The sequence below is a fragment of the Xenopus tropicalis genome, chromosome 2 (assembly GCF_000004195.4).
Source record: "Xenopus tropicalis strain Nigerian chromosome 2, UCB_Xtro_10.0, whole genome shotgun sequence".
NCBI lineage: Eukaryota > Metazoa > Chordata > Amphibia > Anura > Pipidae > Xenopus > Xenopus tropicalis.
The window spans coordinates 9,641,793-9,658,845 of record NC_030678.2 but is presented as its reverse complement, the minus strand read 5'-3'; the positions used below and the strand labels follow the sequence as shown (position 1 = coordinate 9,658,845).

The following is a 17,053-nucleotide window of genomic DNA, read 5'->3' as shown; positions in this document are numbered from 1 at the left end:
GGGCCCTTCCCATCCCTTGTACTCACTATAGCTCTGAGCTGGGCCCTTCCATCCCTTGTACTCACTATAGCTCTGAGCTGGGCCCTTCCCTCCCTTGTACTCACTATAGCTCTGAGCTGGACCCTTCCCATCCCTTGTACTCACCATTGCTCTGAGTTGGGCTCTTCCTCCCTTGTACTCATTATAGCTCTGAGCTGGGCCCTTCCCATCCCTTGTACTCACTATAGCTCTGAGCTGGGCCCTTCCCATCCCTTGTACTCACTATAGCTCTGAGCTGGACCCTTCCCATCCCTTGTACTCACTATAGCTCTGAGCTGGACCCTTCCCATCCCTTGTACTCATTATAGCTCTGAGCTGGGCCCTTCCCATCCCTTGTACTCACTATAGCTCTGAGCTGGGCCCTTCCCATCCCTTGTACTCACTATAGCTCTGAGCTGGACCCTTCCCATCCCTTGTACTCACTATAGCTCTGAGCTGGACCCTTCCCATCCCTTGTACTCACTATAGCTCTGAGCTGGGCCCTTCCCATCCCTTGTACTCACCATTGCTCTGAGTTGGGCTCTTCCCATCCCTTGTACTCACTATAGCTCTGAGCTGGGCCCTTCCCATCCCTTGTACTCACTATAGCTCTGAGCTGGACCCTTCCCATCCCTTGTACTCACTATAGCTCTGAGCTGGACCCTTCCCATCCCTTGTACTCACTATAGCTCTGAGCTGGGCCCTTCCCATCCCTTGTACTCACTATAGATCTAACGCTGGACCCTTCCCATCCTTGAGCTGGGCCCTTCCCATCCCTTGTACTCACTATAGCTCTGAGCTGGGCTCTTCCCATCCCTTGTACTCATTATAGCTCTGAGCTGGACCCTTCCCATCCCTTGTACTCATTATAGCTCTGAGCTGGGCCCTTCCCATCCCTTGTACTCACTATAGCTCTGAGCTGGGCCCTTCCCATCCCTTGTACTCACTATAGCTCTGAGCTGGGCCCTTCCCATCCCTTGTACTCACTATAGCTCTGAGCTGGGCCCTTCCCATCCCTTGTACTCACTATAGCTCTGAGCTGGGCCCTTCCCATCCCTTGTACTCACCATTGCTCTGAGCTGGGCCCTTCCCATCCCTTGTACTCACTATAGCTCTGAGCTGGGCCCTTCCCATCCCTTGTACTCACTATAGCTCTGAGCTGGGCCCTTCCCATCCCTTGTACTCACTATAGCTCTGAGCTGGGCCCTTCCCATCCCTTGTACTCACCATTGCTCTGAGCTGGGCCCTTCCCATCCCTTGTACTCATTATAGCTCTGAGCTGGACCCTTCCCATCCCTTGTACTCACTATAGCTCTGAGCTGGGCCATTCCCATCCCTTGTACTCACCATTGCTCTGAGTTGGGCTCTTCCCATCCAGCCGAGGCTTTGAGATCACCGATGTCACAGTGGTGACCACTGTCCCACAAGGCATCACCGTCCGATCCTTCTCTACCTTTTTGGCAGCCACTGGTGTCGGAATTGTCCAGGATTTTCCCTCGCTTGGTTCAATATAAAGGAACTATAGAGTCACAGTGAGAAAAATAATGATATTTCTAATAATTGAACACAACAATTATGTTTCAATAGTTCATAGTTACAGACCAAGTACCAGTACTTTGGACAATGCACTCCATTCCAGAATATAATAGGAAGAAGCTGCTGCCTTTCTGTTCTCTGGTTTTGACTCCAGAAACAATGTAGCAGAAGCTAGCTTATTAACAGACCAGTAGGAGGACTGACTCCTGAAAAGTTGTTTCAAGAGTCAGAACCAAAGAACAGAAAGGCAAAATAAAAAAATGATATCTATAGCAATTCACCCATGAGCCCTAGAGCATTACATGGATACCCCCCACTGCTGCAGAATCTATAATTATTACAAAGTGCATTTAGAAAAGATCTATTTGCAGATTTGGGATATCGAGACCCTAACGTCATTGTAACATGGGTGGATGATCCTTTCTGTGGCTCTTTAGTCAAGTAGAAGGCAGCAAACTGAACAGCGGGGGCACCAACCTGCGCACTGACCGATCCACACACAGCCTTGCCAGATACGCTTCTCAGGGGGAAACTCTGCCGCCCTGTTGGCTGCTTATGGAACAGATCCAAGGGCACATTCGCTGAGGCTAGAGGGGCACCTATCACCCAAAACAGGAAAAGAAAAATATTGTTATTATGGAGACAAAGCAGATACTGGAGATGGATACTTTAACAGAATATATACAGGTATGGGATCCCTTATCCTGAAACCCGTTATCCAGAAAGCTATGAATTACGGAAAGACTGTCTCCCATAGACTCCATATTAATCCAATAATTCAGAATTTTAAAACTAATTTTCTTTTTATCTGTAATAATAAAACAGAACCTGTACTTGATCCCAACTAAGATATAATTACCCCTTATTGGGGCAGAACAGCCCTATTGGGTTTATTTAATGGTTAAATGATTCCCTTTTCTCTGTAATAATAAAACAGTACCTGTACTTGATCCCAACTAAGTTATAATTACCCCTTATTGGGGCAGAACAGCCCTATTGGGTTTATTTAATGGTTAAATGATTCCCTTTTCTCTGTAATAATAAAACAGTATCTGTACTTGATCCCAACTAAGATATAATTACCCCTTATTGGGGCAGAACAGCCCTATTGGGTTTATTTAATGGTTAAATGATTCCCTTTTCTCTGTAATAATAAAACAGTACCGGTACTTGATCCCAACTAAGATATAATTACCCCTTATTGGGGCAGAACAGCCCTATTGGGTTTATTTAATGGTTAAATGATTCCCTTTTCTCTGTAATAATAAAACAGTACCGGTACTTGATCCCAACTAAGATATAATTACCCCTTATTGGGGCAGAACAGCCCTATTGGGTTTATTTAATGGTTAAATGATTCCCTTTTCTCTGTAATAATAAAACAGTACCTGTACTTGATCCCAACTAAGATATAATTACCCCTTATTGGGGGCAGAACAGCCCTATTGGGTTTATTTAATGGTTAAATGATTCCCTTTTCTCTGTAATAATAAAACAGTACCTGTACTTGATCCCAACTAAGATATAAATAATCCTTATTGAATGCAAAACAATCCTATTGGGTTTAATGAACGTTTTATTGATTTTTTAGTAGACTTAAGGTATGGAGATCCAAATTACGGAAAGACCCCTTATCCGGAATACCCTTGGTCCCGAGCATTCTGGATAACAGGTCCCATACCTGTATATATTTATATATAAAGCAACAACAAGAGATCCTCTGCACTCACCCACTATCAATATATAGAACATTAAGACATTCGGTGCATTTAAGCTACTAAGAAATGCCCTTCCCTTTAAGCAAAACAGGGATTGTTTGTCCATATATTGCAATATACTTCAAGCTTTATATATAAAGCAGTAGAAAGGAGGAGGTCTGCTTAAAAGGGACTATATTGCTTGTCTGAATACTCTTGGGTTGTAGAGTTGCCCAATGGCAGCTGAACTGGCAGAGCCATTTTATCAGCAGGAAAAGCCATTGGCAGGCACTGGTACTATGTACTGTATACAAATTAGGGATGCACCAAATCCAGGATTCCTTTCAGTATTCAGCCGAAATCCCTTACAGTGGGTTCAGTGCATCCCTAATACAAACAATGGCCAGTACCATAAAGCAGGTCTGAACTGTGCCTCAAAATAGGTCCTGGTATTTCAAGTACACAGAAGCCCAAACAGCCCCCCCAGAAGCCCAATAAATAGTGACTGTCTATGACATCTTACAGCAGCCCCTCTGGCATTTGCCAGAACCCACACATTGCCATACAAGGCCCAATCAAATGTTTGCTCTTATAATTCTGTAAAAACCAGCTGCTGGTTGGTTGCTATGGGTTACTAGACTAAGACATATTTGACACCATTTTCCAAGTGCTAATTTCAGCAACAGCCAATAGACAATTACTTACCCTCTGGGGACTTCCCTGCTTCCACAATCTGCAACTGAAGCTCCCTGGATTTAGCACTGAGCTCACTGCCAAAGTAAGAGAAAATATTCCAGTAATTTATATATATATTGGCGGGAGCTGCTATACTGTTTCCCATAGGTGTAATCCTAAGCATAAAATGTTCCTTCTCCATATTCCTGTATATATATATACGCTGCATATCCTGTGGTTGAAGGGGGGGCACGGACCACAGGGTCTTCTGTACCACAGTCCCCCTCCATGGCCCTTCTCCTACCTTTAATTATACCAATAAGGGTCGGGAGGTGCAGTGCAAGGGCTGGGAGGGGGGTCAGGGGAGGAGGAACTGGTCATGTTGGGCCCCCTTTTTTTGCAGGAGGGCCCAGAGGAACCAAGTTACGCCGCTGCTTCTTTGGTTCCCGAAAGCGAGAAACATGATATCTGTATCCCTAATTGGCATAAAGATGGCAATCTGCTTGGCAATGCAACCTTCCAACTTGGTCTAGGGACGTGTATAGGACATGCCCAACCAATATCTGATGTTCGGTTAAAAATCTCATCAGGTTCTCTCCAAACAGGTCCACAATAGGGAATTAATTCCAATGGGCCCAAATGATCAGATGAACCTGACCTGCTCATTTACTGACATTCCCATATGTACCCAGCTTGTAATTGGTGTAAGTGATTCTGACAGCAAGGACAAGGCAGCATGTACAAAGTAGCAGTGAGCCAATTAACGTACAAGATGAATTCTTCTTCCCAAGACGGACTGGTAGTGTTTGTGGCTGCTGTAGTGACTTTCTGGATGGGGTCGTTTATCTGCACGGTGCAGGCTGTACTTGAGATCCCTGCAAAGGACACAAGGGCACATACGTACAGAGCTGTAATTGCCACAATACTACTCAAAAATCATAAGCACCCTCTCCCCCTACTACTTTCTGCCCCTTTCCCCCTTCACGTCCCTTAGTTTTCCCAATAGGGACACAGGTGGCCCACACAATATCTCTAGGGGTTTTTTTTGACACAACCTCTTTTGTGCCAGATAGAGCCCATACCCATAGGGCTGTGACAGACTGGGAGATTAGTCACCCGCAACAAATCTCCCCGAAATGCCATCCCACTGGCTAGAATGTAAATCGCCGGTGGGGTGGCATACGCGGCGCCAAAATCGCAGAAGTTTCCTTTCAAGGCAACTTCAGTGATTTCGGCAAATCGGCGCGCCTCGTATGGCATCCCACCGGCGATTTACATTCATGGTGGTGGGATGGCATTTCTGGGAGATTAGTCGCCCGCGACAAGGGAGATTAGTTGCGGGCGACTAATCTCCCCGTCTGTCACAGCCCTTAGATTCAATACAAAGTATTGATCCATGGGTACAGAATTTCCTGACCAATGTCCAACCCTAACCTGCCCCTTTCCAACCAACACCCAACCAGGCCTGATGTTTTTCAATGTCTTTAAAACCCAAACGTGACCTTTCCCTTCCAGTGATAGACAGGGTATGGGTGGAAACATCACAAGAGGAGGCAAGATATGGGTGGGGACATACCAGGAGTAGTTTGTCAGCCCAAACCTGCCCAACTCGCAGGTTTTGGTTGAGCTCTTACATCACTACTACCAAGCCCATCCAATACCTGATAGGTCATCTCCAGATAGTGTTGCTTGGAGCCCCTTCAGCTGAAGCTTCAAGTCGTGAACTCTCGGTGGCTTGGGAGGGCACATTAACTGAGAACTGGCTCCATGAATATTCTGGAGAAGTACAGAAACGGTTGTTTAAATACTTAATGTTTGCAAGGGTAACGGGCTAGCAACTTTATCAGTTTGTCATCCTAGTTGTTCCGTTGGAGGATGACAAAATGCTAGAAATTGGCCTCTACTCATAGATGGAAATCATCATTATGGCGCACAAAGAAAATTACTTTATTATTTTGGAACTAAAAGATTATGATCCTCAATGGGAGATGCCGTAGCCAGTTGGCAAGAGCAAGCTCTTTCATGCTTTTTCACAAATCTCTCAACCAATCGAAATGGAGCCTAGAGGACTTACTCCTGTGGGCCTGGTGCTGAGATCTACTGATGGTTGGACCAACGTCATCAAGTTCTTCAGTATATCTTCAAGGGTTTCCAATACTGCACTGGCTCCAGGGGTCTGCCAATAAACATGCCCATTAGACAAGAAGATACAGGAATTTTTATATAGAACCACAATGGGTGCTCTGCCATAATACACGGGGAATTCTGTTTATGAATGGCAAGGAGGTATAAAGTAATCATAAATGAAAAACACTAGCTAACCATGTGTTGGCTCAAAATCACCTTTGCAGTCCAAATATGATTTGGATTGGCTCGCTAAGATATCTGGCTGTAGACAGTCTTGTTGGCTCAAGGGAGGGACACTTAGATCAGCCTGATTTGGTCCATCTAGAGGGTTACAGGTTGTAAATCCCTTACATAATGGCTAACAGTTGGTGCACAATACATGCCACTATATATACTGTATATATCCAGTTGTCCCTAAACTCAACAGGCCTTATTAGTGGAGAAGAAAGATGGTGGGGCTTACCTAGAAAGGGCAGAACTCAAGGGCAGACTTAAGGTGAGGCCTGTCAGGAACACTGAGGGTAACTGGTGCACCTGAGATGGGGTTGTCTCTTTAATAAGCCTAGTGGGGCTATGTAATAAAAGGTACCAAGTTTGCCATGAAGCAGTTACCCATAGCAACCAATCAGCAGGTAGAATTTACTGTTCATCTGTTTAAAAGCAAACATCTTATTGGTTGCTATGGGCTACTGCTACTGGGCAAACTTAATGCCTTTTTTACATATGGGGGTAGGCAGGGCCGCCATCAGAAATCACGGGGCCCCTCACAACAAAATTTTCTGGGCTCCCCCTCCTCCCACACCACCAATGGCCCCTCCCCCAGTGACCCCTCCCATCAATACAAAGGACACACAGACATTGGTAGCCAGGGCACCCCCAAAAACATTGGTGGCCAGGGGTTACGTTTTGCATTGGTGCCAGGGCAGGTACCCCCTAAATCATTGCTAGCCAGCCCAGGGCCCCCTAAAACATTGATGGTCCTCCCCCAAATTACTCATACTATGGCCTGCTCCCTGCTGCTTCCTTCCGCATCCTTCGGCCCCCCCCTCCCAGCATCCTCCAGCTCCCCCCCAGCATCCTCCTGTTTCTTCCCAGACCACCCAAGCATCCTCCTGCTCCCCCCCCCAGCATCCTGCTGCTTCCTCCCAGGCCCCACAAGCATCCTCTGCCCCCCCCAAGCAACCTCCAGCCCCCCCAAGAACCCTCCTGCTCCCCCCCAGCATCCTGCTGCTTCATCCAGGGCCCTCCCCAAGTATCCTCCAGCTCCCCTCCAGCTCCCCCCCAGCATCCTCCTGCTTCCCCCAGGGCACCCCCAGCATGCTCCGGCTCCCCCCAGGCCCCCCCCCAAGTATCCTTCAGCTTCCCCCAGGGCCCCCAAGCATCTTCCTTCCCTCCCCCCAGCGGCCTCCTGCTTCCCCCGGTTCCGGTGGTGTCCTCCGCTATGTGCCGCGGCTCCCAGCTACTTCTGCGCTTTTATATGGTTGCGCCCCGTGCGTGTGACGTCAGTACGCACAGATACAACCTTATAAAAGTGCAGATGTAGCGCGGAGCCGCAACACATAGCGGAGGACACAACTAAAGACGGGTCCCGAGCTAAGAAAACTCTAGCACGACCGGGCCCCCTTTAATCAAGTCCGGGCCCTGTCTTTAGAGCTAAAAACGCCCGGGCCCGGGACGACTGTACCCCCTGTGCCCCCCTGATGGCGGCCTTGGGGGTAGGCCACCACCCCCTTTGATGTTGCTTTAAAAGTAGATGCAATTCCTGGCTTGGAGGAAAGATTTGGGGGTTAAAGACATACAGTTACTGCCCCAAAAAGTGCCTACTGCAGGCTGGCAGTCCACATGGGGCTACCAAATAGCCAATCATGGCCCTTATTTGGCAACCCCCAGGAAATTGTTTTATGCTTACATGGCTCCCCAACACCTTTGAATGTAGCTCATGGATAAAAAACATTGAAGACCCCTGTCCTAGTTAATCCCCTCTGCTTGTGAGTGCAAGTTCTGCTGCACATTCATGTGCCCAGTGTCGGCAGTATGAGGCACACTGGGAGCCAAGCTCCGCCCATCCTCAGTACATACTGGATTCATGTTTCTGTGCACAGAGGACACGTGAATCACACACATTAACTTGCAAATGACACGCTAATGAGGGTGTGTGTATGGGGAATTATTATGATATGATTAGGCGTTGCTCAACCAGTCCTTTGGGCAGATAATTCACTAGAATTCATTTGCAACTGACATAAACACGGTTATAATTAGTTACATGGAATTAACATATTCTGCATCATGAAAAGAAACCATCTCATTGACATTCATGACTTGGCTTACACAATACTGCTAATACTAGCCTAGGCATGAACTGCTGAATGTCCATCTACATCTAGCCAAGCCCTGGCCACCTAGGTCGGAAAGCCATCATTCTGTTGCCTTATCCAAGCCCTGGCCACCTAGGTCGGAAAGCCATCATTCTGTTGCCTTATCCAAGCCCTGGTCACCTAGGTCAGAAAGCTATCATTCTGTTGCCTTATCCAAGCCCTGGTCACCTAGGTCAGAAAGCTATCATTCTGTTGCCTTATCCAAGCCCTGGTCACCTAGGTCAGAAAGCCATCATTCTGTTGCCTTATCCAAGCCCTGGTCACCTAGGTCAGAAAGCTATCATTCTGTTGCCTTATCCAAGCCCTGGTCACCTAGGTCAGAAAGCTATCATTCTGTTGCCTTATCCAAGCCCTGGTCACCTAGGTCAGAAAGCCATCATTCTGTTGCCTTATCCAAGCCCTGGTCACCTAGGTCAGAAAGCTATCATTCTGTTGCCTTATCCAAGCCCTGGTCACCTAGGTCAGAAAGCCATCATTCTGTTGCCTTATCCAAGCCCTGGCCACCTAGGTCGGAAAGCCATCATTCTGTTGCCTTATCCAAGCCCTGGTCACCTAGGTCAGAAAGCCATCATTCTGTTGCCTTATCCAAGCCCTGGTCACCTAGGTCGGAAAGCCATCATTCTGTTGCCTTATCCAAGCCCTGGTCACCTAGGTCAGAAAGCCATCATTCTGTGGCCTTATCCAAGCCCTGGTCACCTAGGTCAGAAAGCCATCATTCTGTTGCCTTATCCAAGCCCTGGTCACCTAGGTCGGAAAGCCATCATTATGTGGCCTTATCCAAGCCCTGGTCACCTAGGTCAGAAAGCCATCATTCTGTTGCCTTATCCAAGCCCTGGTCACCTAGGTCAGAAAGCTATCATTCTGTTGCCTTATCCAAGCCCTGGTCACCTAGGTCAGAAAGCTATCAGTCTGTTGCCTTATCCAAGCCCTGGTCACCTAGGTCAGAAAGCCATCATTCTGTTGCCTTATCCAAGCCCTGGTCACCTAGGTCAGAAAGCCATCATTCTGTTGCCTTATCCAAGCCCTGGTCACCTAGGTCAGAAATTGTAAAAAATGCAATGGCACTCAGGGCTACAAATGGGACAAGCCCTTAAATTTAAACTTTATTGCGGTAGTGCGGTAGGCACTACCGCAATAAAGTTTAAATTTAAGGGCTTGTCCCATTTGTAGCTCTGAGTGCCATTGCATTTTTTACAATTCTGGACTTTGGGAGGGTGCCGATCCCTCTGGCAGTGAGCACCGGGCGTTCAATTTATTTTGGAGAGTTAAGGGTGTGCGAGGAAGGTCTTTGTTGTAGGCCACCTAGGTCAGAAAGCCATCATTCTGTATACGGGGCCGATAAGTTGTCAACTTGGCCAGAGAAACAAACAATAGGCACTCTGTTAGACGTGTGCGCTCATGCAGACCCGGCTGCTCCCTAACGTTAATGGGAACGTGTTTTGAGTTCCACCTTCTCAGCAAACACAACTTGCCCAGCCAGCACAATAATAACACTCCCATAGCTGAAGGGATTATATCTGGCTCACACCAGCACATTGTTTCAAGCCTACACAGCAGGTGTTAGCACTGCGGATATCAAGATGAATAAAAAAAAGAACATGAAACAAACATGACTGACCTCGATTTTGCTCCTTGGCTGAACCTGAAGATTGAGGTTTGCAAAGTTCCCCATGGTCCAGAGGACCTGAATGTTCCCACTGTTTTCCTCTTTCATGTGCAGCTCCAGCTGTTTGGGAGGGGGGGGAGAAAGATTTTATGAGCAACTTGGCCACGTTTAGAAAATGAATGAGACATTTCTGGCCAAACACAGGGCGATAAGTTCTTCTCAATGACTGGGAAGAAGTAATGGGTACAGTTTGATTTCACTATGTTTGACCCAAAAGAGTGGATCTGAGGGGAGGCGTATTTGCTTATACCCCAATTATGTTACGAGACAGGGCCTCAGCAAATTATATATTTTGATTGGACAGAAATGACCATAGTAGAGTCCTTCATAGTAGAGCCTCTCCACCCAGGAGGTAACACATGTATTATCATGACTCCCACCTTTGAGGTCCAACATTTGGTCAGTGCCTTCCTTGCTTATGTAAAAGTTAAAGATACACTGAAGAGACTTTTTTTATTCCAAAATGAATGGATCTTTCCCCCCAATATGCCCACCTAAGGCAATGTCGGAGTGACTGATTGTTTGGTCTGAGGGAATAAGAATAGGAGCTCTCGGGCCCAGGGGAAAATCAAACCTGCCCTGATGACATCTGCTTGATTTCCGGCCAAAAATGGGGCCTGTTGGGGGTCTCCAAACCCAGGTAGATCAGCTGCCGAATCGGTGTGAAAGACTTGAATTGCAAGATTAAATCTGCCCACGTTTGGCCAAATTAAGTAAAAATTCACCCCAGATACCAACTTAACCGATCCTCAGACTGAGCTTCCAGGTGCATCTAGTTGTGCAAACTACAGGTGGGCGATATCGGGAGAATCCAGGCTAATTCAATCGGGCAGGCTCGTCGGTAGTGCCCATACACGGGCCAATTAGCTGCCGAATTAGTCTAAGGGACCTTAATGCAAATATGGCCTCCTTATTGAACATATGATGACTAAAGATAATATGCCGAATGTTATTTCAGGGAAAGGTCTTCAGAAACTGTTGGAGTTGTAAGGTGATCTCTAGGGTGTGCCATTGACGTTTGACCAGTGTAATTAGCCTTATGTAGAAGCCAACAACTGATGATGACCAATGGGGAAGGGCTGGGGTGCCGAGCTCCATCAGCTTCATCCAAGTGCAGTCAAAGCCCACCAGTGGTCATAGGCCCATTACTGAACAGCACGTGGGTATAGATGCCTTGGCTTCTTGGTTTCCATGGGTAACCTATTACTAAAGCCAACAGGGCTAGTAGCATAAAAAACACTGTTATAATCAGCAAAAAGAGATTTAAGACTTACATTGAGCTGGAGAGGGGTGACCCGGACGCTGTACACCTGGCATCCTGAGTTGGCCGGGACGGTGCGAGTGACACGCACTGTAAACTGTATGGAATCTCCAATCACATTGCATGATACAACCTACCAACAGAAAGAGTTGTTCGTCATCAATGAGCCAATGCGTTGGAATCCTTGGCCAGACAGCAGTCTAAAAGGCCCCATAAAGAGACCAATATAGTGCCAAGTTGGCCAACTTAAAGGGTTATGTAAACTTTTTGTATGTTATAGAATGTCCCGTTCCTAATTGGTCTTCTATATTTATTTTCTACAGTTTTTTCATTATTCGCATTTCTCATCTACGTCTACCCAACATTCAAATAGGGATCACTGACCCCAGAAGCCAAAAAACTATTGGTCTCTTGGGCCACATTTCTTTTCTGTTAATTTGTAGGGATGCACCAAATCCCGGATCCTAATTAACATATGTTAATTAGGATTCGGATTCAGTTCGGGATTCAGCCGAATCCTTCAGGTTGGGTTCGGGGGTTCGGCCGAATCCTTCAGGGTGGGTTCGGGGGTTCGGCCAAACCTTCAGGTTGGGTTCGGCTGAATCCTTCAGGGTGGGTTCGGGGGTTCGGCCGAATCCTTCAGGTTGGGTTCGGCTGAATCCTTCAGGTTGGGTTCGGGGGTTCGGCCGAATCCTTCAGGTTGGGTTCGGCTGAATCCTTCAGGGTGGGTTCGGCCGAATCCTTCAGGGTGGGTTCGGGGGTTCGGCCGAATCCTTCAGGTTGGGTTCGGGGGTTCAGCCGAATCCTTCAGGGTGGGTTTGGGGGTTCAGCCGAATCCTTCAGGTTGGGTTCGGCTGAATCCTTCAGGGTGGGTTCGGGGGTTCGGCCGAATCCTTCAGGTTGGGTTCGGCTGAATCCTTCAGGGTGGGTTTGGTGGGTTCGGCCGAATCCTTCAGGGTGGGTTCGGGGGTTCGGCCGAATCCTTCAGGTTGGGTTCGGCTGAATCCTTCAGGTTGGGTTCGGCCGAATCCTTCAGGGTGGGTTCGCCTGAATCCTTCAGGGTGGGTTCGGGGGTTTGGCCGAATCGTTCAGGTTGGGTTCGGCTGAATCATTCAGGTTGGGTTCGGCTGAATCCTTCAGGGTGGGTTCGGGGGTTCGGCTGAATCCTTCAGGTTGGGTTCGGGGGTTCGGCCGAATCCTTCAGGGTGGGTTCAGGGGTTAGGCCGAATCCTTCAGGGTGGGTTCGGGGGTTCGGCCGAACTCAAAAAAGTGGGTTCAGTGCATCCCTATTAATTTGCGTTACTTATCTCCCTATTTAGACCCTCCCCTATTCATCTTCCAGTGTCTCATTTAAACCACTGCCTAGTTGCTAGGGTAAAGAGACCCTAGCAACCAGATAGCTGCTGAAATTTCACATTGGAGACCTGCTGTACAAAACACTAAATAACTGAAAAACCATAAAAAATGAAGACCAACTGCAAATAGTCTCAGAATATCAATGTCTATGCCATACAAAAAAAATACATTTTAGGGGTGAACAACCCCTTTAAGTTGCTTGAGGGCCCAGCTTAACCCCAGAAATATGGCTGATATTATCGCTTGCTCAGCCAATTACTGAATGGCAGCGTTAGTGTTCTCTACACGCTTGGATAGCAGAATTGTAAAGACTGATTTGCTGGGAATCATCTGATGTGAATAATGGGACATTTAGTTCTAATAATACCCAGAAGGGGCTCAAAATAGATCTGAAATTTTAAAAAAAACCCACGAATGTGAGTAACCAGGGTACACGTGAGTGGCCTAATTCCCCTGGAAACATTCAGCTTAATCCATAGAAACGCTGCTCATACGCAGCAACAGATGGCTGATTAGTAGGCCGGGCAGCGGCGTTTCCTAAGTGATAACGACTGCTGCTTAATTGCTAATAGTGATAAGTCTGGCGGCATGCCAGGTTCTTCCAGGGATCCACTGGCACCCAATAGAAACACGTCACACCCAAGCTCATTAAACAGATGCAGTTAATGTAGTAAAACCTTAATGGGCCCAATCAGTGCCGTACGGATAAACCTGCCTTATGGCGCTTTAATGTACGTACAAACACACACAGGGATTCCTTACTCCGAGCATGAATAAAGATAAGAGAGACTTTGGCCACCCAAATGTTTGATTGGCAAACTACACTATGGCTACACTATGTGGCCCTTGGCTGAAGGTCAGGTTTGGTTTAATCAGATATAGATGGGAAATTATGAAAGCAATATTAAGGGCTGTTCCTGCTGAACTGGTAAAGTTGAATTTCAAGATACAAAGAACATCTCCTATAAACAACTTGTTATAGGCAGGGCCACCATCAGTGGGGCACAGGGGGGACAGTTGTCCCGGGCCCGGGCGATTGCTGACCACCAATGACCCAAGGGCCCTTAATTCTTTAAAGGGGGCCTGTGCTTAAAACCTGTATCACGGCTGAGCCCCCTTTAAAGAATTACGGGCCCTTGGGTCATTGGTGGTCAGCGGGTAATTTGATTGGTTGCGCCCCGTGCGTACGTGTGACGTCAGTACGCACAGGGCGCAACCTTATAAAAAGTGGATGGAGCAGCGAGCCGGAGGACATAAGAAGAGGATGTGGACGGAGGAAGTGGATGCAGCAGGCTGAGGGGGGAGCTGGAGGATGCTGGGGGATGCTAGGGTGGAGCTGAGGGGTGCTATGGTGGAGCTGGGAGGATGCTGGGAGGGAGCTGAAGGATGTTGGGGAGGATGCTGGGGGATGCTAGGGTGGAGCTGGGGAATGCTGGGGAAGATGCTGGGAGGGAGCTGGGGGGTGCTAGGGTGGAGCTGGGGGATGCTGGAGGATGTTGGGAGGGAGCTGGAGGATGTTGGGGGGGATGCTAGAGGGGGGCTGGGGGATGCTGAGAAGGACACTGAGAGAGAGCTGGAAGATGCTGGGGAATGGTGGGGGGAGCTGGAGGATGCTGCAGCGGGGAGCGGGCCATAGTATGCGCACACTGGGGGAGGACCAGCAATGTTTTAGGGGGCCCTGGCCTGGCTTGGCTAGCAATGTTTTAGGGGGTCTCTGCCCTGGCACCAATGCAAAACATAACCCCTGGCTACCAATGTTTTAGGGGGGCCCTGGCTACCAATGTCTGTGTGTCCTTTGTACTGATGGGAGGGGTCACTGGGGGTGGGAGGAGGGGGGGCCCAGAACGTTGGCCACCTGGGTGGTGCACCTTATAATGGTAATCTAATGTTTTGGCTAAAGCCCAATAATCAGATTATAATAGAGGTCTTGGCAAATGCCTTGGGAGAGGACCTCATCACAGCCCAATATTGGTTGAGCAAGATATCACTTGACCCACATACAGTCCAAGATCAGTAGCCAACCGAGTCTCTCCAGACCAAATTGGCAACTAATGTCAGACAATATATGGCCAACTTTAATTTGTTAGCATGTCTCTATGAACCTCCAGTCTGTCCAGGAACATCCAGTCTGTCATTCAAACAGCTGCCTGGTTGCTAGAGTAAGTGGGACTCCATTAACCAGACAACAAATGCTAAACTAGAGGTCTTTAGAGCAAAAAATGATTTCAAAAAGACCGAAGACCCAATACTCACCTTCTCTTTGTCTGATTTCACAACACTCGTTACTTCTTTCACCGACAGCTCCAACGGATGTTGGCCATTGGCATCCTCAAAAGACAGCCTAAGGGTTCCCTGGAATGACAGAGACCTGAATTTAGATGTAGGATCAAAAAACAGCCATTATTTTGCTCTAGTTACAATACTCAACAACGCTGAAACCCACTTAATTGCACCACCATGTATCATTGGCAGGACAAGATGGAGAATGGAATGCTCCTTGTAAAGCCACATCAGTCTGACGGGACCCATGAGTAGCCACATGTAAACTCATTCATAGTTTTTGGAGAATATGCTAGAGAACGCTCTTGCAGACTTGGATGTATATGGGCTAGTCCTCTGTCTGGACTTTGTAGGTCAGTCATGAATCGTGGGTCTGAACATGGAGGTGCTTCCCAGATAATGAGTGAGGTCTGTGACAAGAACAGTGGGGGCATGTATACCTCCCACATACCCTTTATCAGCCCTGGCCGGGCCCATATAAGCACAGCCATGCCCCTGGTTCACCTGCAACACAACACACTCATAGGTAACTAATGCACCATTTGTGAAGTCTTCAAATGGGTAGTGTCCCAATAGGGACAACTGGGAGATTTTGTAGTTACATTGCAATACTCCCATTGGTCACCAGTAGCTCTAGCCCCGTGAATGTTCTAAATGCTGTAATCCAGTCCTGTTAAGAGTTGTTACATAGAAACATAGTAAGTTAGCTTGAAAAAAGACATACGTCCATCACGTTCAACCATAATGTTCTGCTTTCATTGACTCAAGAATGTTTTGGTCCCGTAAAAGATCTTATTCTCTGACTGGCTGCACGATGGTTCAACCCTTTGAATGATCTAATGCAGGGACGTCCAACCAAAGGTTTGTGGGCTGGATGTGGCCCTCCAAAGGGTTTTAATGGCCCCCAATCTACTTGAAGGCTTCAGAGACGTCAATGTATGACAGAATCATATTTATTTAATCCGGCCCTTGAACATGCTATGAGAAATGTTATTGGCCCACTACATGTAATAAGTTGGTTTAAGGTCCCCATACACGGGCCGATTCTAGCTGCTGATATAGGTCCCTTAGACCGATTCGGCCTGTGTATGGGCAGCAGCGATTGGCCTGCCCGACCAATATCTGGCCTGAAATCGGGCAGATCTCGATCAGGCAGGTTAAAAAAATCTAGTCAGATCGGGGGCCACATCGGCTCGTTGATGTGGTCCCCGGACCGACTTTTTCTATACCCGTCGAATTAGCCTGGAATCTCCCGTTATCGCCCACCCGTAGGTGGGGGATATCGGGAGAAGATCTGCTCGCTTGGCAACATCACCAAGCGAGCGGATCTTAAAGTGTTTGGGCACGTTTAGTCCTGAGAACATTTAATGGTCTATTTGCTCTGATTGGCTACAGATTGCTTCAGCCCCATAAAGGTTTAGATGTTCTAATACTTGATTAGCTAGAACAAGGCTGTCCAACTAAAGGCCTGGGGGCCCTCCAAGAGATATTCATGGCCCCCAGACTGCACAAGAGTGTCAATAGCCTCAAATGGAAGCAAATGGGCACTTAGAGAAAGCGGCCTTGCCTGCAGGGTGAGAATGATATTTGTGTAGGACGCTTTGCATTCCCAACCAACCCTACCTAGTCCCCGGCCAGACACATTGAGCTCCATGCAAAGCAGGAGCCCCGTGTAAGTGCCAGCCCCTGGCTATTGCTCTGAGGAGTCATCTCAATGAATTCACTTTCCCACATTATTACAAAGTGCACGGCCAAGAAAAACATGGGAATTTTCCAACATTCTGCCTCCATACAAAGGCGACTTCTATTGTAGCATTAGGGAGAATTTACAGTGCAGGTTTCCGTGCCAGAACCAGGATAAGCGCTTAATTAAGTCCCTTACAGCACAGAGATCTGGCACAGATCAGAGGTAAAAGCAGCCTTGTGTCTCTCTGTAACCTGCGGGCCCCAATGTCCTGCCCTCCTGTTGCTAATGGACAACAGATCCCTGGCAACATTGGTCATTTTTATTTATAAAGGGATAACCCTGGCTGTAACTGTGGGCGTGTGTATACGGGAA

At 47.7% G+C, this 17,053-nt stretch overlaps 1 protein-coding gene across 1 annotated transcript in view; it reads right to left on the bottom strand.

Moving 5' to 3' along the window:
- The window catches only part of c2cd2 (C2 calcium-dependent domain containing 2), a 50,763-nt gene that overhangs the window by 13,149 nt on the left and 20,561 nt on the right, over nt 1–17,053 (bottom strand). The window contains exons 3-11 of the mRNA XM_002941289.4: nt 14,968–15,066; nt 11,372–11,491; nt 10,050–10,157; nt 6,001–6,102; nt 5,588–5,702; nt 4,696–4,801; nt 3,957–4,021; nt 2,032–2,153; nt 1,366–1,537 (exon numbers count right to left, since the gene is read on the bottom strand). Coding sequence (XP_002941335.2) covers nt 1,366–1,537; nt 2,032–2,153; nt 3,957–4,021; nt 4,696–4,801; nt 5,588–5,702; nt 6,001–6,102; nt 10,050–10,157; nt 11,372–11,491; nt 14,968–15,066 — 1,009 coding nt within the window. The remainder of the gene's footprint in view (nt 1–1,365; nt 1,538–2,031; nt 2,154–3,956; nt 4,022–4,695; nt 4,802–5,587; nt 5,703–6,000; nt 6,103–10,049; nt 10,158–11,371; nt 11,492–14,967; nt 15,067–17,053) is intronic.